Source organism: Schistocerca cancellata, chromosome 5 (genome assembly GCF_023864275.1).
Source record: "Schistocerca cancellata isolate TAMUIC-IGC-003103 chromosome 5, iqSchCanc2.1, whole genome shotgun sequence".
Taxonomy (NCBI): domain Eukaryota; kingdom Metazoa; phylum Arthropoda; class Insecta; order Orthoptera; family Acrididae; genus Schistocerca; species Schistocerca cancellata.
This window is the reverse complement of record NC_064630.1, coordinates 249,319,251-249,342,843: the sequence shown is the minus strand read 5'-3', so window position 1 is coordinate 249,342,843 and position 23,593 is coordinate 249,319,251. Positions and strand designations below refer to the sequence as shown.

The following is a 23,593-nucleotide window of genomic DNA, read 5'->3' as shown; positions in this document are numbered from 1 at the left end:
AGTTCCCTTGCCGGTCTAGGAATGGTAGAACGATGGGTTCGATGACGGTTTGGATGTACCGTGCACTATTCAGTGTCCCCTCGACGATCACCAGTGGTGTACGGCCAGTGTAGGAGGTCACTCCCCACACCATGATGCCGGGTGTTGGCCCTGTGTGCCTCGGTCGTATGCAGTCCTGATTGTGGCGCTCACCTGCACGGCGCCAAATACGCGTACGACCATCATTGGCACCAAGGCAGAAGCGACTCTCATCGCTGAAGACGACACGTCTCCATTCGTCCCTCCATTCACGCCTGTCGCGACACCATTGGAGGCGGGCTGCACGATGTTGGGGCGTGAGCGGAAGACGGCCTAACGGTGTGCGGGACCGTAGCCCAGCTTCATGGAGACGGTTGCGAATGGTCCTCGCCGATACCCCAGGAGCAACAGTGTCCCTAATTTGCTGGGAAGTGGCGGTGCGGTCCCCTGCGGCACTGCGTAGGATCCTACGGTCTTGGCGTGCATCCGTGCGTCGCTGCGGTCCGGTCCCAGGTCGACGGGCACGTGCACCTTCCGCCGACCACTGGCGACAACATCGATGTACTGTGGAGACCTCACGCCCCACGTGTTGAGCAATTCGGCGGTACGTCCACCCGGCCTCCCGCATGCCCACTATACGCCCTCGCTCAAAGTCCGTCAACTGCACATACGGTTCACGTCCACGCTGTCGCGGCATGCTACCAGTGTTAAAGACTGCGATGGAGCTCCGTATGCCACGAAAACTGGCTGACACTGACGGCGGCGGTGCACAAATGCTGCGCAGCTAGCGCCATTCGACGGCCAACACCGCGGTTCCTGGTGTGTCCGCTGTGCCGTGCGTGTGATCATTGCTTGTACAGCCCTCTCGCAGTGTCCGGAGCAAGTATGGTGGGTCTGACACACCGGTGTCAATGTGTTTTTTTTCCATTTCCAGGAGTGTAATTTTGAAAGCTAATCATTCTTAAAATATTTTAGGGATCTTTCGATTATTTTCACACACCACATAGCTCATTTCAGTAAATATTTTAATTTTTCAGACATTTATATGGCGAAACTTTCCAACAAGGAAATTGAGCAGATTCTACTAGAGCTCAATGACAGTGAGCTTTCAGAGCTATCAGACAGTGAAGAGACTGGACCTGAAACTGCTGGAGATACAGCAGATACGAGAAATGAAGCAGCACAATGGGAGTGCCGCACCTCACAAAATGAAAGAGATACTCTAGAACCCGAAAAAGAAGTTTCACAAGCAGAAAATGAACAGCCGCAAGATAACTTCAAATGGAAAAAAATGCCTTCCACATGCCTTGGCACTACTGTCAGTGGTCCAGATATTACAGCTGATGAAGAAGTAAGAAATTCTGCTGAATATTTTTCAGAATACTTCACCAATGATTTTCTGGAATTGCTTTCGGAACAAACAAATTTGTATTCAGTGCAGAAAAACGGAGTGCCAGTGAAATGCAACTGCTCTGAAATACGTAACTGGAGCACATAGTTTGATGGGTACATTAGGATTTTCCAGAGTTCATATGTATTGGGAGCCTTACGCAAGAATACGATTGATTGCAGACACATTTTCTTTAAATAGAATTATCTTTATTTAGTTGACAATATGGAAGGTGGCTCTCCGGAAGACAAACTTTGGGAGGTGAGACCACCGCTAAATAGAATCAGGAAAATTTGTCAGTCTGAAACGAGAAGAAAGGCAGCGTTTGATGAGCAAATCACCCTTTTCAAAGGAAGGAATGTAATGGAGCAATTTGTTCATGGTAAACCAGACCCTGTTGGTATAAAATTTTGTTCGTTGTGAAATTTCCGGGATAGTACATGATTTTGAAATTTAGCAGGGCAAAAGTACGGGAATTCGAAGTGAGCACAAGCACCTGGGCCTTGGTGGTTCCATTATGATATGACTGAGTGAACCTATTCCACTGGTCTGTGGGTACAGACTATATTCGATAATTACTTTACATATATGTCACTCGTGCGGGAATCGTTAAAAAAGATTTTTTTCCATTGGACCATCAGGCGTAACCGGCTACAAAAGTGCCCACTGAAATCCGAATCTGAACTGAAGAAAAGAGGAAGAGGACCTATCGATGGTTGGGTGACTACAGAGGAAGATCTCTGTGTCGTTCGCTGGCTCGATAATAGTGCTGTCACTCTCACTTCCTCATACGTGGATGCAGACATCGATAAAGTAAAGAGGTGGAGGGCAGCACAGGAGCAACATCTGAAGGTCACAAGATCAGCCATTGTAAAGGATTACTGTGCTTTTATGAACGGCTTTGACAAAATTCATTTTTTGACCTCTCTGTACAGAATATGCACGAAAACTAAGAAGTGGCTGTAAAAGTAATTTTTTGGATGGTCAGTCTCTCCATATGCTACTTATGGCTACAGTACCTGCGAGATCTGGGTGCCAAAGGAAAAGGACGTAAAGAGAAAATGGATCTGCTGAAGTTCAGAAACCAGGTAGCTGAAGGTTTAATTCTAATGGAGAATGAAAACAGCACCACTTCGAGGAAAAGAGAACGTCTGCGATTAACTAAGGATGAGTTTGAAGATGGAGAACCCACATCGGATGCGGTAAAAATTTTGCAGAGAGAGGTGAGGCCAGTTTCAGATACCAGATATGAAGGGTTCTCCCATTGGCCTCAATGCATTGAAGGGAGGGCGCAAAGATGCAAATTACAAAAATTCACCGACAGAAGCCGAGTTCAAAATTTCAAATGCCGTTTGAAAAAAAAAAGATTGTTTTGTTAAATTTCAAATTAAATAATTTGTTGCAATAAATTTCGTCACTTGAATGGTGTACTAATTATTTCTGTACCAAGTAGTTGTTGACCGCATTCTTCAGTTATAAGTACCATTAGTGACGCAATGGTGTCAAATGACAACATTATAATTTTCAAAAATCGTTAACGAAATTTCTTTTTTTTTTTCAGACAACATGTTGACATAAATCACTTGATCAAGAAAAACGCAAAAATAAATTCTTTCGCTGACGAAGAAAAAATAGTGACTGGAAGGGTGAAGTTTGCGTCAGTATGCACGTATGAAAACTTAGAATTCTGTACGTTCTTTATTATTTCTTGTTGGTATAGTATTTAATAGGAGGTGGGTTTTTAACTGCACATAACTGGGTGTACTATGCTTCTTCAAAGTTTAAAGCTAGCCCATTTGTGCAATAGCAGTGAGTAACTTTCGAAAACCGGGCGAGGTAACGCAGTGGCTAGCACTGGACTCGCATTCGGGAGGACGACGGTTCAAACCCTCGTCTGGCCATCATGACAGATTTTCTGTGATTTCCGTAAATCGCTTCAGGCAAATGCTGGGATTGTTCCTTGGAAAGGGCATGTCCGACTTCCTCCCCTAATCCGGTGGGACCGATGACCTCACAGTTTGGTCCCCTCCCCCCGAATCTACCAACCCACCAACTTTCGAAAAAATATCATTTACTATTTTCTCTGTTGACGCATCTTTCCTCGGTTTCACAACAGTTCTTGTATCAGCTATAACCAGGACTATTTCTGCCTCTTGATCCATATAAAATGGCAGACGATTAACATAAAGCAAGAACAGCAGGGAGCCAATGATCGAAACCTATTGGCCTTCCATTGTAACTTCTCCCCATGCAGACGATGTGACGTTATCAGTCTGTGTTACTCGAGCAACGTAGGGTAACTTTTTGCATTCTGTTTATTAAATAAGAACTAAATCAGGCGTGTACTGAGATACGTTTTCTATGAAAACGTAACCTCTTTAATAAAATGACTGTCACAATAAAATGCCATCAAAAAGTCACATAAGGTCTCAAAAGGTGATACTTCGTCATTTAAAGATGTTATTATGTGCTCTTTGTAATTTCCTCACAAATTATCGTCAGTACTGACAATGATGCTAATCGTAATAAACTCATCGATTTCCACTGTCTTCCTCTCTGTCCTTTGATGGCAAAAGAAACTGAGACGACAGCAAAGATATGACGGTTGAAGCAAGCTCCTGGTTCAAATGGCTCTGAGCACTATGGGACTTAACTTCTAAGGTCATCAGTCCCCTAGAAATGAGAACTACTTAAACCTAACTAACCTAAGGACATCACACACATCCATGCCCGAGGCAGGATTCGAACTTGTGACCGTACCGGTCGCGCGGTTCCAGACTGTAGCGCCTAGAACCGCTCGTTCACTCCGGCCGGCGAAGCAAACTCCTAATAGATCATAAAGTACGCCATGTTGAATGATTCAAACGCCTCTATATATCACTAAACTAAAGTAACTGATTTAGGGCGCAGGCAGATGGATATAATTTGACAATGTACTGCAATGCTAAAGTTCCCATTAGAACGCATCAAAGTAGTGAGAAATTCAGAACTGAAAGAGGTGTCAGGCAAAGAACTCTGTATCACCTAAGCTATTCTCAAAAGCCATAGATAAAGTGTTAAGATTCTTGAACTGGGAAAAGAAGGATATGTGTTACCGGAACATATCTGAATCGCCTTAATTTTGATGATGACATTGTACTAATTTGCCCATAGTGCAACAATGAATGTAGAGACTCATTAGTGTGACCGAAAAGCATTTACAGTGAGACAGAGATAACATATGATCAAGACATAGCAAAATAAATTTGTACAGCTTATCAACATCGTCATAGCCCCGGTTTACGAGATTTTGTATTTAGGACAGTAGAAGACAACGAAATTGATGGAAATCAAAAAAAAAAAAAAAAACAACATAAGAGTTAATATTGATGCATAAGATTTTCAGAACAAAGCTTCCGACGTATCTGAAGTGGGAAGTTAAGAATCAGTCTGCACTATCAATTTTTATTTGTGGCACTGAAACATGGAGTTTTAGTGCGAAAACCATAAAAAAACTAAAAATTGATCAGCGATTAACAAAAAAAATACATGTCGGTACCTACTCAGAGGTAGAGGAAAGCAGAGACGTGGAGCAGGGAACAGATTGCAATGGAAGACGTAATTGTGAATGTAATGAAAAGGATACGTAAGAGATGTGTATCCGGGAGAATGATAGCAGATGGTCCTAGAAATTTTTTTACTGGATAATAAGATGTAAGAAAAGATAGAGATGACGGCGTAAGCTAAGATGAGCAGATGGCTGCTTTTAAAAACGCAGGGACTACCAGAAATGCGTAAAACTGAAGACTACGATGCCCGTAAACGTGTAGGAGAGGTTTTATCTTTCAATGGAGGACTTATGGTCAATGACGGTTATGATTAAAGCAATGGTGACGAACTGTAGGCCCCAGGAAATGTCAAGACTGTGGGATATGAATGTCGCTTGAATGTGACACTTTACTCATTAACAGATGAATGCATATGTCAACAGCTAACTAGTTAACTACGTGCTGTATCCCGTACAAGCTCAGACGACCAATCTGTAACAATATTCATTAAAAGAAAGGCCATGAATTACCTCGTTTGTAAAGAAATTTGTATTCGAAAGTAACTTCTGCGAAAAAATGATAAGCAAAGTGTCACTTGATGTAGCAAGAAATTGTTTGATACGCTCTGATAAAGGAATAATGGAACGCTGCATATTATGTTGTATTTCTTTCAGTATTAGAGTTCCGTCTACAAATTAAAATAAGATTATATTATATTACTGTAAAATTTTCGACGTAAAGGACAGAATTTGAACCTCCAGTTCGTCATTGTACACTGAAGCACTCTGGTAAATTACAGTTTGCACAATGTCCTAAGCGTTAACTGTCTGTCACGAGAAGACCTGACATAAATCAGCGAGATTTCAGTGTCGATCATGCGAGAACTACTCAACAGTCAGCATGTTGTTCATTCACGACAGTATAGATAAATAAAAAATTCTATATTTTTATGTAATAGCCTGGTTTCTCCACTGTTCACTCACTATCGTACAGTACACGCCCTGACAACATTCTGGAATCCAAACAGCCAGACAAATCTATAAGACCACAATGATATTGGTAACGAGAATAAGTCTGTTGAAGTCTCAGGAACCGGATATTCCCTGTAGATGATATGCTCTTTCTTTGAAACTGACGCTGCATATGAAATAACTGGTGACCGCACAAGCGTCGTGTATGTGTTTGCATTTATAAGTGGTCTGCACCTTCCCAGAACCACTGCAGTAAATTATAGTTGGCCTTTTACTTACCCTACAATTGGTATTACGTGTTGGTTCCATCTAAAGTCATATCGCACTGTTATGCCTAGATATTTGGTCGATGTGACAGCATAGCTTCTCTCAAAATAGGCCTATGAGCACGAATTCAGGAAAACAATTGAAGAAAAGCGGTCCAATGTTCTATGAGATGATTTGTCCAGAATTAAGAAACAAACGGGTTAGGGAAACATTTCACGCAATTATTAATGATGCTCGAAACCATTTGCAGCAAATGTGGTGCCAATTGAGAATTTTAAAGTTCAGTATTTAACTCAGAATCTTCTAATTTCAAAAAGTATATTTATCTGGTGGATTATGTTGACTAGACAAAGAGCCTCTAGTTCTCTTTAAAATTCTAAGTTAAAAATTGAACTTTAAATACTCAATTTGCCACTTATTTGCTGTAAATGACCTCTAGCATCATTAAAAGACGCGTCAAATATTTCTCTAATCTATTTTGTTTCTTTAGAGATTAGATTCTCTAATCTATTTTGTTTCTTTACAGACGAATGGAAAAACTGGTAGTAGCCGAGCTCGGGGAAGATCAGTTTGGTTTCCGTAGAAATGTTGGAACACGTGAGGCAATACTGACCTTACCACTTATCTTAGAAGGAAGACTAAGGAAAGGCAAACCTATGTTTCTAGCGTTTGTAGACTTAGAGAAAGCTTTTGACAATGTTGACTGGAATACTCTCTTTCAAATTCTAAAGGTGGCAGGGGTAAAATACAGGGAGTGAAAGGCTATTTACAATTTGTACAGAAACCAGATGGCAGTTATAAGAGTCGAGGGGCATGAAAGGGAAGCAGTGGTTGGGAAGGGAGTGAGACAGGGTTGTAGCCTCTCCCCGATGTTATTCAATCTGTATATTGAGCAAGCAGTAAAGGAAACAAAAGCAAAATTTGGAGTAGGTATTAAAATCCAGGGAGAAGAAATTAAAACTTTGAGGTTCGCCGATGACATTGTAATTGTGTCAGAGACAGCAAAGGACCTGGAAGAGCAGTTGAACGGAATGGACAGTGTCTTGAAAGGAGGATATAAGATGAACATCAACAAAAGCAAAACGAGGATAATGGAATGTAGTCGAATTAAGTCGGGTGATGCTGAGGGAATTAGATTAGGAAATGAGACACTTAAAGTAGTAAAGGAGGTTTGCTATTTGGGGAGCAAAATAGCTGATGATGATGGTCGAAGTAGAGAGGATATAAAATGTAGACTGGCAATGGGAAGGTAAGCGTTTCTTAAGAAGAGAAATTTGTTAACATCGAGTATAGATGTAAGTATCAGGAAGTCATTTCTGAAAGTATTTGTATGGAATGTAGCCATGTATGGAAGCGAAACATGGACAATAAATATTTTGGACAAGAAGAGAATAGAAGCTTTTGAAATGTGGTGCTACAGAAGAATGTTGAAGATTAGGTGGGTAGATCACGTAACTAATGAGGAGGTATTCAATAGGATTGGGGAGAAGAGAAGTTTGTGGCACAACTTGACTAGAAGAAGTGATCGGTTGGTAGGATATGTCCTGAGGCATCAAGGGATCACAAATTTAGCATTGGAGGGCAGTGTGGAGAGTAAAAATCGTAGAGGGAGACCAAGAGATGAATACACTAAGCAGATTCAGAAGGATGTAGGTTGCAGTAGGTACTGGGAGATGAAGGAGCTTGCACAGGATAGAGTAGCATGGAGAGCTGCATCAAACCAGTCTCAGGACTGAAGACCACAAAAACAACAACATTTTGTTTCTTATCTTTAGAAAAATCATTTCACGTAATATCTGACTAATATCTGACCTTTTTATCATTTTTTATTTATTTTTATGTTTTGTTCAGAAAACATGAAATATAATGTATTTAAACATCGATCAGTATTCTGTTATTATTAAGAGTATATAGCTGTAGTGTATGATATCTGGAGACTCGTGCCGGCTCTTTGCGGCCGAGCGGTTCTAGACGCTTCAGTCCGGAACCGCGATGCTGCAACGGTCGCAGGTTCGAATTCTGCCTCAGGCATGGAGGTGTGTGATGCCCTTAGGTTAGTTTGGTGTAAGTAGTTCTAAGTCTAGGTGATCGACCTCAGATGTTAAGTCCCATAGGGCTTAGAGCCATTTGAACCATTTGGAGACTCATGTTTTCGCTTCCTTCAAATATTTGTGAATAGTTAACGAAGTGTCACACTAGTGTAACTTTTTCAAACAATGGAAAATCCAGGATGGAATGTAACAATACCAGAGAAGGAAAGTTGCTACTCACCATATAGCGGAGATGCTGAGTCGCTGAGTCGCGATAGGCACAATAAAAAAATTCACACACTCATAGCTTTCGGCCATTAAGCCTTTGTCAGTAGTAGACACACATACACACACGCGCACACACACACTGACGCAAACGCAACTTGCACACACGTCTGCAGTCTCAGAGAGCTGAGTGTAGTTTCAGCTCTCTGAGACTGCAGACGTGTGTGCAAGTTGCGTTTGCGTCAGTGTGTGTGCGTCTGTGTATGTGTGTCTACTGCTGACAGAGGCTTAATGGCCGAAAGCTATGAGTGTGTGAATGTTTTTATTGTGCCTATCGTGACTCAGCATCTCCGCTATATGGTGAGTTGCAACTGTCCTTCTCTGATATTGTTAGTGTAACTTTTTAGTGCACAGAATAGCTAGGCACTGAAGAGATGACAGTATATTTATATAGCTAGTTTTTCGTGAAATGTTTCAAAAATTTCCCTTGAATCACTAATTAAGTTTTCTCAGTTATCGTGATTACTTTCCAGCAATTAATTTTTTTTTAACTATACGTCCTCACGCTGGTCAGTTTGATACCTCATTTGTCTGTTTCCCACTCTTCACTTAACTTTGAAATTTGGGATAAAAGCCCATTGTGTAATTTCCAGAGAGTATAGTTTGCGCTCCGCTCAAACATTTGAACAGAAACCACTCGTGTGGAAACACAGCTTGCTTCATTCATATACGACATCTCACAAACACTAGATACAGGTGAACGGATAGATTCTCGCTTACTAGATTTCCAGCATTGTACCACACCATCGACTGATAATCAAGATAAAGTCATATAGAGTGTCTTCGCAAATTTGCGATTGGTTCGATGAATTTCGACCAGTCGGACGCAGTGCGTTGTACTGGACGGCAGAAACGAATGAAAGATCGAGTGTGACGCAAAGAAGTGAAATAATGTTCCCAAAGGGGAAGGTGGGGCAAAGTGGCCACTCTAAGGGAAATTGATTTTTCAGCAAATCATTACTATTGATAGATGTTTGCCGCTTACACATTATTACACAGTCCAAGCACATTAATGTTACCGCCTGTCAAAAGAGTGAATAACCACCTTTTGCAGTCCTGACCGCGGCGAGATGTGCAGGAGGAGAGTCAGTGAGGTTCTGGAATGTACCGACAGGGATGCGGAACCTTGTCGGCTCCACTGCCGTGGCCTGCTGCGCTAGGTTCAAATGGTTCAAATGGCTCTGAGCACTATGGGACTTAACTTCTGAGGTCATCAGTCCCCTAGACTTAGAACTACTTAAACCTAACTAACCTAAGGGTATCACACACATCCATGCCCGAGGCAGGATTCGAACCTGCGATCGTAGCAGTCGCGCGGTTCCGGACTGAAGCGCCTAGAACCACTTGGCCACAGTGGGCGGCTGTGCGTTAGGGTTCTCAGTTGAGCATCTCGAGGTTCTCCCACAGATTCTCGACTGGGTTTTAGTTCGGGGTGTTTGGTGGCCAGGGGAGTAGGGTAAACTCATCCTGGTGCTCTTTGAACCACGCACGTGCACTGCGAGCTGTGTGACGCTTTGCATTGTCCTGCTGGTAGATACCACCGTACCGAGGAGAATTTAACTGCATGTAGTGATGGCCATTGTCCCCAAGGATGGATGTATACTTGTGTTGATCCATTGTGCCTTCCAGATTGACGAAATCACTCAGGGAATGCCACGAAAACGATCCACGGACCAGAACGCTCCCTCCTCCGCCTTGACTTTTCCGATGATAGGTGCTGGGTGTTTGCTTTCAGACATTTCACGCAGTATACGCCAACAGCCATCTGTCCGATGGAGTGTGAAACGTGATTCATCTGAGTAGGACGCCTGTCACCACTCAGTGGAAGTCCAGCGTGCAAATTCCAGCCTTCGTCGCTGACGACCAGCAGTCAGCATGGCTGCACCAACGGGACGCCTGTTGCAGAGGCCAATACGCAGCAACGTTCGGTGAACGACGGTTGAGTAGACCCTGTTGTTAGACCCTTGTGTCAGCTGGGCGATCAATTTCTCAGCAATTGTAAGTCTATTCGCCCGTAATTGTCTCCGCTGTCATCGTTCATCGCTGTCATCTATGGCCCGTGGTGCAACAGAGTTGCCTCGGCGCCGATTTTGGATAGCAGCATTTTGCAATGCACGATATGCTTTAACCACGGCGGCACGCGAACGGTTTACAAACTTAGGCGTTTCGGGAATGCTTCGACCCTTGGCCACAAAGCCAGTAATCGTGCCCTTTTGGACGTCGGATAAATCGCTCAGATTACACATTATGACAACGATAGCACCGTTTCCGCGCCCCCTTGACACTTTTAATACACTACTGGCCATCAAAATTGCTACACCAAGAAGAAATGCAGATGATAGACGGGTATTCACTGGACAAATATATTATACTAGAACCGACATGTGATTACATTTTCACGCAATTTGGGTGCATAGATCCTGAGAAATCAGTACCCAGAACAACCACCTCTGGCCCTAATAACGGCCTTGATACGCCTGGGCATTGAGTGAAACAGAGCTTGGTTGGCGTGTACAGGTACAGCTTGAATACAGCTGCCCATGCAGCCTCAACACGATACCACAGTTCATCAAGAGTAGTGACTGGCGTATTGTGATGAGCCAGTTCCTCGGCCACCTTTGACCAGAGGTTTTCAGTTGGTGAGAGATCTGCAAAATGTGCTGGCCAGGGCAGCAGTCGAAAATTTTCTGTATCCAGAAAGGCCCGTACAGGACCTGCAACATGCGGTCGTGCATTATCCTGCTGAAATGTAGGGTTTCGCAGGGATCGAATGAAGGGTAGAGCCACGGGTCGTAACATATCTGAAATGTAACGTCCACTGTGCAAAGTGCCGTCAATGCGAATAAGAGGTGACCAAGACGTGGTGTAAACAATGGCAACCCACATCATCTCGCCGGGTGATACGCCAATATGGCGATGACGAATACACGCTTCAAATGTGCGTTCACCGCGGTGTCGCCAAACACGGATGCGACCATCATGATGCTGTAAACAGAATCTGGGTTCATCCGAAAAAATGAAGTTTTGCCATTCGTGCACTCAGGTTCGTCGTTGAGTACACCATCGCAGGCGCTCCTGTCTGTGATGCAGCGTCAAGGGTAACCGCAGCCACGGTCTCCGAGCTGATAGTCCACGCTGCTGCAAACGTCGTCGAACTGTTCGTGCACATGGTTGTCGTCTTACAAACGTCCCCACCTGTTGACTCAGGGATCGAGACGTGGCTGTACGATCCGCTACAGCCATGCGGATAAGATGCATGTCGTCTCGACTGCTAGTGATACGAGGCCGTTGGGATCCAGCACGGCGTTGCGTATTACCCTCCTGAACCCACCAATTCCATATTCTGCTAACAGTCAGTGGATCTCGACCAACGCGAGCAGCAATGTCGCGATACGATAAACCACACTCGCAATAGGCTACAATCCGACCTTTATCAAAGTCGAAAACATGATGGTACGCATTTCTCCTACTTACACTAGGCATCACAACAACGTTTCACCAGGCAACGCCGGTCAAATGCTGTTTATGTATGAGAAATCGGTTGGAAACTTTCCTCATGTCAGCACGTTGTAGGTGTCGCCACCGGCGCCAACCTTGTGTGAATGCTCTGAAAAGCTAATCATTTGCATATCACAGCATCTTCTTCCTGTCGGTTAAATTTCGTGTCTGTAGCACGTCATCTTCGTGGTGTCGCAATTTTAATGGCCAGTAGTGTATATCCTCCATTGCTAGTACTGCCACCTGCCCTCTATGACTGATTATTGCACGTTGACGTCGAACAAAGGCGGTTACATTAATATGGCTGCACTGTGTGCATAGGAACTACATGGATTTTTATAAAGCCTCGCATAGTGACCACTTTTCTTCATAAAACGTGATAACGTGGCCAGTGCCATCGGAACGGTATCGCATGTCTGTTGGTCTGATTTCCGGACTCATTTTCTACGCATCTTGGTGCCCTAGTATCTAACGCATTAGCAACCGGCTGTAGCAGATGGTTCCAATGGGATTAAGTCACACATAACAGAACAGAGTCAGTTTTAAAAAATGACGGGTGACAACTTTGGATACAAAAATGTTTAACACTCATCCGATACTTAATGTTATGCCTGGTAGATGGAAGTAATTAACTCTTATTCGGAAAAAAATTCGGTCACTTCTCCATGTCAGGAATAGTGACTTACAAGTGAATGTATCAAACTGAAAGAAACAACTCTATATGTTCACGCCAAAGAACGTTGTTTAAATACTGATATTGTAAAAAGTGTTAATCTGCAAATTAGTAAGATAATAAGTGTAATATAAATCACTTGCCTTTCATCAGAGTACTGAAAATGGAAAGGTATTTCTTTAAAGTCAGTACCGCCATGGGACTATTGTTTATTTGCAGTGTTATACTTACACGATCATGATTTCGGCTTCAAAGTGCCATTATCAAATGTTTTAAGAGTTATACAGTGCCTAAGATGGCATACCGTCGTATTTAAAATACACTATCAGACACATTGTCAAGGGACTATGGAGTCAAGATGGTATACTCAGTGATAAAACAAAGCAGTACGCTTTACCAGAAATATCGACCCTTAGACAATGTGTCTAATAGTGTATTTTAAATACGACAGTACGGCATCTTAGGCACTGTATAACTCTTAAAACACTTGATAATGGCACTTTGAATCCGAAATCATGATCGTGTAAATGTAACACTGCAAATAAACAAGAGTCTAATGGCGGTACTGACTTTAAAGAAATGTATTATGACTGTGGTCTCGCATTATGTAAAAAAATGGAAAAGTATTGACTTAAAAATAACGGAACAAGCTTGCTCTGTCAAAATCACTCCCTCTCGGCAGACAGCAGCATTGTTCAGGGCAAAAAATCTGCAATGGGCTGACAGTTTTTCCGCCATGGGCACTTACCTCACCTTCCCCTACATAACCGGTTTATCAAATAAGGTCAAAAACACCGTTAGTTTGTTCGCTTATGATGCTGTTGTCAACGGGAATATTTCGACACTAAAGGAAGAAAATGAAGAAAGTCTTAGTTGAAATTTCTACTTGGTGGAACGAATCGTATCTCCCTTTTACATGTAATGTCCATAACAAAGAGAAAGAACCCAAAAGTATCCGACTACAAGATTAGTCCTGAACACCTGCAGCATGTCACATTGCATAATTATGTAGGCGTAGTACTAAGAAGCTATATCGAAGAGCGTGACCACGTGAAATCAGAAGTAGGAGAAGTGAATCGAAGACTTAGATTTTTTGAATAATTCTGGGTAAATGCGGTGCATTTTTAAACGAAATGGCATGCAACATGCTAGTGCTCATAATTCTATAACATTGTTCCATTGTTTGGACTCTTAATCAATTAAGCGTGACAACAACCATCGAATGAATACAGAGAAGCGCTGTTAGGATCGTAACAGATCATTGTAGTGCGTACAAAAACGTAACGAGATGCTCGGATGATTTAAATTGTAATCTTTGGAAACACTGTTCTCGCGAAACGCTGTTGGGAAAAATTAGGGAACAAGTCCTCGAGAATGGTCGTGAGACCACTCTGCTACAACCATCGTACTTCCCGCGTAGGAATCCTGGGAATAAGGTAAGAGAAATTAGGTTGAAATGGTTCAAATGGTTCTAAGCACTATGGGACTTAACATCTGAGGTCATCAGTCCCCTAGACTTAGAATCACTTAAACCTAACTAACCTAAGGACATCACACACATCCATGCCCGAGGCAGAATACGAACCTGCGACCGTAGCAGCAGCGCGGTTCCGGACTGAAGCGCCTAGATCGACCACAGCGACCGGCGAGAAATTAGGACACCTACAGTAAACGCACCGACTGTCATTTTCTCCTCGCTCAAAATACGAATGAAATAGGAGATAGGGATCTGGAAGAAATAGGAATACAAGAAACACAGATTTGTACAGGATGACTTTCCGTCTGTCATAGATTTCGAGGACTGGATTAGGCGCGGGAGAAAACCATCATGGACAGAAGAGCAAAGAAGATTGCAAAGTATGAGAATGAAAGAATAATGAACAAGGACAAATACCAGGAGTTTATGTGAATTAACGTGGTCCTCAGCTGCCCAAAACGAAGTAAAAAGAAGAGGAGAGAAATATGACCGAAAATTACTAACATTTTTGTACAAAATACCCTCTGCCAGGCATTGTAAAGAGATTTGCAGAATATAGATGTGTGTAGATTTAGACTCGCACGTAAGTGTATAAGCAGTTATTCTCTGTTTCACAATTTGACGATGTCACTATGGCACCAGTGTATTAGGACATATTTTTATAAAACAGATATGAAGATGGTCATTATAGACCTAAACCGGTAGTCTGATGACAAAAGAAAATTGTGACCATAGACGCGAAATAAAGGAAATTCATGTTATTCTCTGTGCCTTCTATCCGCTTTTGAAATTCAAGAAAACCTAGGTATGCTAAGGAGTAGCCTCTGCCGAGCATGTTGGAGTGCATTACGACGGAAAAAAAAGGCTGAAGGTAGAAGGATAATAAATAATCTGAAGAGTCTTGAAGCGCTTTACTATTCTGCCCATCGTTAACAAAATAATTATCATGTGTCTATCAGACTGATGCCAGTCTTCTCATTTGACGCCGCCTCTTCCGGACCTGTCCATCACAGAAAATTATGAGACGTGCGAATCGAATCTGAGGCCTCCATTTTAGCGATCAGCGACGCTGACAATTGGATAACAGGAAATAAAAAGTTGCTACTAACTGTCATTTAGTGCTGCTAGCCCATTCACTCGAAACGTGCTGAAGCGTAGCAGGACACTGTTATGTGCGACTATGCGCAAACAAGTGTCAAATTTGTAAATAGAGACGCACAGACTGTTGCCATGCGTTTACCTTACCTGCTGAAGCTACAAACATTTCTACCATTCCGAAAGCAAAAAACGCTAGCTTCTGTCAGGGACGTCGGATGCAAAGTATATAAAACGACAGCGTCGCGGCGTCGAAGAGAAACCTATGCCCGTCACCAGAAGATCTTCTCCGCCGTCGCTGTCGTCGACGACGTCCGGATAACAATGTGAGTGAAAACACTTGGCTGGCCGTGGATGCATAGTAGCACACAACTCTCTAAAAACTGTGTCTGTTTTCCGTCCGATATACCTTTCTTTGCATCATACAGTGGCCTCGGTTTAGCCTTGAATCAGATTGTGTGTCAAATTCAGGTCTGCGAGCTTACTAGAGAATGCGATATGGATGATTTTATCGGAATTCTAAATCAACGATAAAAACAAGGCGAGAGTAACAGATACGATGAAAGATAACAGTTCGAAAACTACTGGCAGTGACGTGACGCAGTTTTCACGTGCACGTGTCACAATAACAAATGATATTTCACTTTCAACAAAGGAAAAGTTTTTTTGTTGTTATAATTTGCAGCCATTCTTCCTTAAACAGTTTTTATGTTTAGATGAGAGTATTTGTCTTTTGCAACTGAATTTTATTTTTGTTTTCAACCAAACATATTCTGCCTACTGAGTAAATTAAAGAAACTGATCGTTGAACTAAATATATTGTGGTTTGTCATACATAGCGTTTCACTGTAACATATTTCTTAGTGTTCAAATGGCTCTAAGCACTATGGAACTTAACATCTGAGGTCATCAGTCCCCTAGACTTAAACCTAACTAACCTAAGGATATCACACACACCCATGCTCAAGGCAGGATTCGAACCTGCGACCGCAGCAGCAGCGCGATTCTGGACTGTAGCGCCTAGAACCGCTCGGCCACTGCGGCCGGCTCTTAATATTCACTATGAAATAAAAACATATATCCAAAAAGAAATAAACACACACACACACACATCGCAAGAGAAACATATAACTAAAAAAAATTAAACACACACACATTACAAGAGTACACATATTACAAAACCTCTCACTGCAACATCTTAGCCACTGATCCCCTTCGCCCCCCCCCCCCCCCCGCCCGCCTTTCTTTTCCTGTCTCATTCTCATGACTCTTCAACTAACCTAGCCGTGAGGTCAATGACATGCAGTTTAGTGAAAACTCTTATCGAAGAAGTTTGAGTGCTTACGGAAGAGCCAATGGACATACGAAATCCTCAGTTGTAGTCAATGGTAAGAGATAAAAAGACTTTTTGAGAAATTTTGCAGTAAAGTTTCAAAAATCTAATTAATAAGATATTTCAAGTACATCCTATGTGATTTTTTAATTCCGATAAATCATTCTTTTCTAATACGTTTACGGTAGCGACATATTTTTAAAACTGTAAATTCCACCCCGCATTTAATTCTTAATAATTCGTCAGTGGGTGCTTAACATTGTTTCTACCCCGCATTTCATTCTTAATAATTCGTCAGTGGGTGCTTAACATTGTTTACTTCCAAACTGAGTGCACTTAACATGGTTTAGCAATCGTATCACTGTTTATTTGCTGTACGAATTAGCGAAATTACTGCGAAACTGTTCAAAAATACAAATTAAAACTCCCTAATTGTTTCAGTTTTTAATACTAAGATTTGCACTAACAGTGTTTGTGATGATAAAATATAACAACCTCAAAAATTTATCTATGATTCCGCTCTTTGTAAAATCAGTTTTAGCAAGCATCTTACTAAGACACGTAAACAATGTCAAGGATTGGCCTTAATATTCGTATCACCACTCCGTCAGATAAATTCACGTAAAGCATGGAAAGAAACATAAAAATGTTTAATTGATAAATAAATAATCACGTTTACCTGATTAGCAGCAATTTCTGAAGGGCATTTGCGATCAGGAACATATTTAGGATCTTTATCTGAGTCGTAGGTATTTACTTGATCCTCAGATTTGCGCAAATAGTCCCTGAAAAGCATTTTCCTGGACGACCACTGCACGCATTACTACACTATGTGATCAAAAGCATCCGGACACTTGGCTGAAAATAACTTACAAGTTCGTGGCGCCCTCCATCGTTGTTGTTGTTGTGGTCTTCAGTCCTGAGACTGGTTTGATGCAGCTCTCCATGCTACTCTGTCCTGTGCAAGCTTCTTCATCTCCCAGTACCTACTGCAACCTACATCCTTCTGAATCTGCTTAGTGTATTCATCTCTTGGTCTCCCCCTACGATTTTTACCCTCCACGCTGCCCTCCAATATTAACTTGGTGATCCCTTGATGCCTCAGAACATGTCCTACCAACCGATCCCTTCTTCTGGTCAAGTTGTGCCACAAACTTCTCTTCTCCCCAATCCTATTCAATACTTCCTCATTAGTTATGTGATCTACCCATCTAATCTTCAGCATTCTTGTGTAGCACCACATTTCGAAAGCTTCTATTCTCTTCTTGTCCAAACTATTTACCGTCCATGTTTCACTTCCATACATGGCTACACTCCATACAAATACTTTCAGAAATGACTTCCTGACACTTAAATCTATACTCGATGTTAACAAATTTCTCTTCTTCAGAAACGCTTTCCTTGCCATTGCCAGTCTACATTTTATATCCTCTCTACTTCGACCATCATCAGTTATTTTGCTCCCCAAATAGCAAAACTCCTTTACTACTTTAAGTGTCTCATTTCCTAATCTAATTCCCTCAGCATCACCCGACTTAATTCGACTACATTCCATTATCCTCGTTTTGCTTTTGTTGATGTTCATCTTATATCCTCCTTTCAAGACACTGTCCATTCCGTTCAACTGCTCTTCCAGGTCCTTTGCTGTCTCTGACAGAATTACAATGTCATCGGCGAACCTCAAGGTTTTTATTTCTTCTCCATGGATTTTAATACCTACTCCGAATTTTTCTTTTGTTTCCTTTACTGCTTGCTCAATATACAGATTGAATAACATCGGGGAGAGGCTACAACCCTGTCTCACTCCCTTCCCAACCACTGCTTCCCTTTCATGTCCCTCGACTCTTATAACTGCCATCTGGTTTCTGTACAAATTGTAAATAGCCTTTTGCTCCCTGTATTTTACCCCTGCCACCTTTAGAATTTGAAAGAGAGTATTCCAGTCAACATTGTCAAAAGCTTTCTCTAAGTCTACAAATGCTAGAAACGTAGGTTTGCCTTTCCTTAATCTTTCTTCTAAGATAAGTCGTAAGGTCAGTATTGCCTCACGTGTTCCAGTATTTCTACGGAATCCAAACTGATCTTCCCCGAGGTCGGCTTCTACTAGTTTTTCCATTCGTCTGTAAAGAATTCGTGTTAGTATTTTGCAGCTGTGGCTTATTAAACTGATTGTTCGGTAATTTTCACATCTGTCAACACCTGCTTTCTTTGGGATTGGAATTATTATATTCTTCTTGAAGTCTGAGGGTATTTCGCCTGTTTCATACATCTTGCTCACCAGATGGTAGAGTTTTGTCTGGACTGGCTCTCCCAAGGCCGTCAGTAGTTCCAATGGAATGTTGTCTACTCCGGGGGCCTTGTTTCGACTCAGGTCTTTCAGTGCTCTGTCAAACTCTTCACGCAGTATCGTATCTCCCATTTCATCTTCATCTACATCCTCTTCCATTTCCATAATATTGTCCTCAAGTACATCGCCCTTGTATAGACCCTCTATATACTCCTTCCACCTCTCTGCTTTCCCTTCTTTGCTTAGAACTGGGTTTCCATCTGAGCTCTTGATGTTCATACAAGTGGTTCTCTTATCTCCAAAGGTCTCTTTAATTTTCCTGTAGGCAGTATCTATCTTACCCCTAGTGAGATAAGCCTCTACATCCTTACATTTGTCCTCTAGCCATCCCTGCTTAGCCATTTTGCACTTCCTGTCGATCTCATTTTTGAGACGTTTGTATTCCTTTTTGCCTGCTTCATTAACTGCATTTTTATATTTTCTCCTTTCATCAATTAAATTCAATATTTCTTCTGTTACCCAAGGATTTCTAAGAGCCCTGGTCTTTTTACCTACTTGATCCTCTGCTGCCTTCACTACTTCATCCCTCAAAGCTACCCATTCTTCTTCTACTGTATTTCTTTCCCCCATACCTGTCAATTGTTCCCTTATGCTCTCCCTAAAACTCTGTACGACCTCTGGGTCTTTCAGTTTATCCAGGTCCCATCTCCTTAAGTTCCCACCTTTTTGCAGTTTCTTCAGTTTTAATCTACAGGTCATAACCAATAGATTGTGGTCAGAGTCCACATCTGCCCCTGGAAATGTCTTACAATTTAAAACCTGGTTCCTAAATCTCTGTCTTACCATTATATAATCTATCTGATACCTTTTAGTATCTCCAGGGTTCTTCCATGTATACAACCTTCTATCATGATTCTTAAACCAAGTGTTAGCAATAATTAAGTTGTGCTCTGTGCAAAATTCTACCAGGCGGCTTCCTCTTTCATTTCTTAGCCCCAATCCATATTCACCTACTACGTTTCCTTCTCTCCCTTTTCCTACACTCGAATTCCAGTCACCCATGACTATTAAATTTTCGTCTCCCTTCACTACCTGAATAATTTCTCCATCGGTAATGCTAGAATTCAATATGGTATTGGCTCACCCTTAGCCTTGATGACAGCTTCCACTCTCGCAGGCATACTTTCAATCATGCGCTGCAAGGTTTCTTGGGGAATGGCAGCCCATTCTTCACGGAGTGCTGCACTGAGGATAGGTATCGATGTCGGTCGGTGAGACCTGGCACGAAATCGGCGTTCCAAAACATCCCGAAGGTGTTCTATATGACTCAGGTCAGGACTCTGTGCAGGCCAGTACATTGCAGGGACGTTATTGTCGTGTAACCACTCCGCCACAGGCTGTTCATTATGAACCGGTGCTCGATCGTGTTGAAAGATGCAATCGCCATCCCCGAATTGCTCTTCAACAGTGGGAAGCAAGAAGGTGCTTAAAACGGCAATTACACATTACGACCCTCTTCAACTGTCGGCGGTCTCTGTCAGTCAACAGACGAGGTTAGCCTGTACGCTTTTGAACTGTACGTGTCCCTTCACGTTTCCACTTCACTATCACATCGGAAACAGTGGACCTAGGGATGTTTAGGAGTGTGGAAATCTCGCGTACAGAGGTATGACACAAGTGACACTCAGTCACCTGACCACGTTTGAAGTCAAGACTACTGAGGTCGCTGATATGGAGTACCTAGCAGTAGGAGGCAGTACAATGCACCTAATATGAAAAACGTGTTTTTTGGGGGTCTCCGGATACTTCTGATCACATCTACAGCTACGTCTACAAACACACTCCACAATGTGGAGAGTGCTTGACGGAGTGCGCGCCGGACGGTACCCTGTATCACTCACTACTAGTCATTTCCTTTCGTATTCCACTCGCAAACAGGGCGAGGGGAAAGTACTATCTATAGGCACCCGTATGTGCTCGTATGTTTCATATATTATGTTCGTGGTCCATGCGGGAAAGGTATGTTGGCAGCAGTAGGACCGTTCTCCAGTCACCTTCAAATGCGTGTTCTCTAAATTTTCTCAGTATACGAGGGTAACCCCAAAAGTAAGGTCTCCAATTTTTTTATTAATACAGAACTCTGTTTGTGTGGCAGTTGGTCACACTGTTATGAGGAGTGCTTCACGCGCTACGTGTAAACACACGCACGCCGTGCTGAGGCGCTCAGTCTTGGCTTGGCAGCCATTGAGAATGGAGCTCCCGTTAGACGTTACCGCCAAGTGCGAATTGCTCGCAGTTATTCGGTTTTTGAACGCAAAGGGAACTGCGCCGATTGAAATCCATCGCCAATTGACGGAAGTGCATGGTGAGTCGTGCATGGATGTCAAAAATGTTCGTAAGTGGTGTAGAGAGTTTGCAGCTGGTCGGACCGAAATTCACGACGAACAAAGGAGCGGGAGACGGTCAATTTCTGAGGAGACAGTGTTGAAGGTCGAGTAAAGCATGCGTGAAGATCGGCGGATCACCCTGGATGATCTCTGCACGTTGGTTCCTGAGGTTTCCCGAAGCACCACTCACAGAATTTTAACGGAAACATTGAACTACCGGAAGGTGTGCGCAAGGTGGGTGCCACGAATGCTGTCTGAGGACCACATGCAGCAGCGAGTTGATGCTTCCCGCGCATTTCTTCACCGCCTTGCAGCCGAACAGGACAACTTTCTGGACTCAATTGTCACGGGTGACGAAACCTGGGCAATCCACTTTACACCTGAGACCAAGCAACAATCACGCCAGTTCATAACTATCTGAACAGTATGACGATGAGCTGGTATGACATGGGCATACAAAAACTGCCACAGCGTCTACAAAAAAGCATCGACAGAAATGGTGATTATGTCGAAAAATAGCTAAATGTTCAAGCTGATGTAAACCATAGTAGAAATAAACAGGTCTATGTGCTTACAAGAAAGTAGGAGACCGTACTTTTGTGGTTAGCCTCGTAGTTGCTGTAAAATAACATCGCTAGTCCTCATGGGATCCCATTTGCGTTTATTTGCGTGTCGTTCGAACCTACGGGTAACAAACCTAGGACCCCGCTTCTGAATTGGTTCTATGTCTTCCTTCAGTCCCAAACTCGAGAATATGTCGCACTAGCGTTCTATATGCTATTTGCTTTACAGATGAACCACACATTTCGAAAAATCGCCCTGTAAACTGAAGATTCCCCATTCGCCTTTCGCTACAGTCCTCATATGCTCGTTCCATGTCATATCGCTTCGCAACATTACGCCCAGATATTTAAACGGCGTGATTGTGTCAAGCAGGACACTGTTAATGCTGTATCCGAAAGTTACGGGATTGTTTTTTACACTCAGCCGCATTGACTTACGTTTTTGCTTCTATTAACAGCCATGTTTTTGGCACTTTCCACTGTTTACGTACACACAATCTGACAAAGTTACCATTAGTGAGAGCTTGAAATTAGAGATAGGTCTCCCATTTCTCACTTTACCGTGCAACTATCAAGTAATATGAATAAAGTACATCACTTACTATGTTTTACACGTAGTTACTCTGTTTCTCGTCGACTGTTCCTTACTACTGTTTACAGTTGAGGTCTTCATATATGAAACCTAAGGCACAATATTAAGTGGGTAGACAGCATCCTTTACTTGTAAGTAATTTTAGTATTAAGATAAACTAAAAGTCTAGTGCGAGACACTACATATATCAAAGCAAGATGTTTACAGTTTAAAAATATCTGTTTCCTATGTTTCCTTTGTAGACCACTGTAAGATGCCTAACCTAACTGGGTGACACGTATCTTGTTAAAAGCAAAAATAAAATTCAGATGTGAAAGATGAGTAGTAGTTATTCTTAGCTACAATACAAGCAGTAAAAACGTTTAGTGCCGGAATAGTTCCATTTGGTAACGATCCTGGAATCAAAGATATTTCCTAAAATAAAAAGTAAGCCATCCGGTGTCTCCGTAAACTTCTGCAATGATGACGCGCAGTTTCCATATTACGGAAGTAAAAAAGGTAATTTCTGTGAGTTGCACTTCATCAGTATACTGAGCGAGGTGGCGCAGTGGTTAGCATAGTGGATTCGCTTTCTGGAGGACGACGGTTCGTACCTCTGCCCGGCCATCCTGATTTAGTTTTTTCCGTGATTTCCCTAAATCGCTTCAGGCAAAGGCCGGGATGGTTTCTTTGAAAGGGCACAGCCGAATTCCTTCCCTAATCCAATGGGATCGATGGCCTCGCTGTTTGGTCCCCTCCCCCCAAATCAACAACCAACAAACATCAGTATACAAACTAACGACCGAAATAACGCGCGAAACGTCGGTAAAATATATATGACGGCGTGCTGAAAAGTTATGCCTCCAAAATTTTTATGTGAAAATTCTTAAAGCTTTTTAGATAAAACAAACTTTATTAACATTCTACATCTTTACCCTACATGTCGACATATTTATTTCTCAACATACTCACCCTGCCGACCAACATATTTCTCCCAACGAGAGATCGGTTTGTTGATATCGTCACTGATTTTGTTCAGGGAGCCACAACCTGACCCCTCCGTGCACCGCTTCATTACTGTCAAAGAGAAGGCCTCGAAGGAATCCTTTAAGTTTTGTAAACAGGTGAAAATCGGATTGGGCTAGGTGGGGACTTTGTCGAAGATGATCGGTCACAGTGATCGCAAAAAAAAAAGCCCAGCATCGGATAGTACTGATGTCT

At 42.5% G+C, this 23,593-nt stretch overlaps 1 protein-coding gene across 1 annotated transcript in view; it reads left to right on the top strand.

Annotated features, from left to right (window-relative positions):
* The first annotated feature begins 1,063 nt into the window (after positions 1 to 1,063).
* LOC126188464 (venom allergen 5-like) overlaps positions 1,064 to 23,593 on the top strand; it is a 133,406-nt gene continuing 110,876 nt past the window's right edge. The window contains exon 1 of the mRNA XM_049930068.1: positions 1,064 to 1,369. Within this exon, the coding sequence (XP_049786025.1) occupies positions 1,064 to 1,369 (306 nt within the window). The remainder of the gene's footprint in view (positions 1,370 to 23,593) is intronic.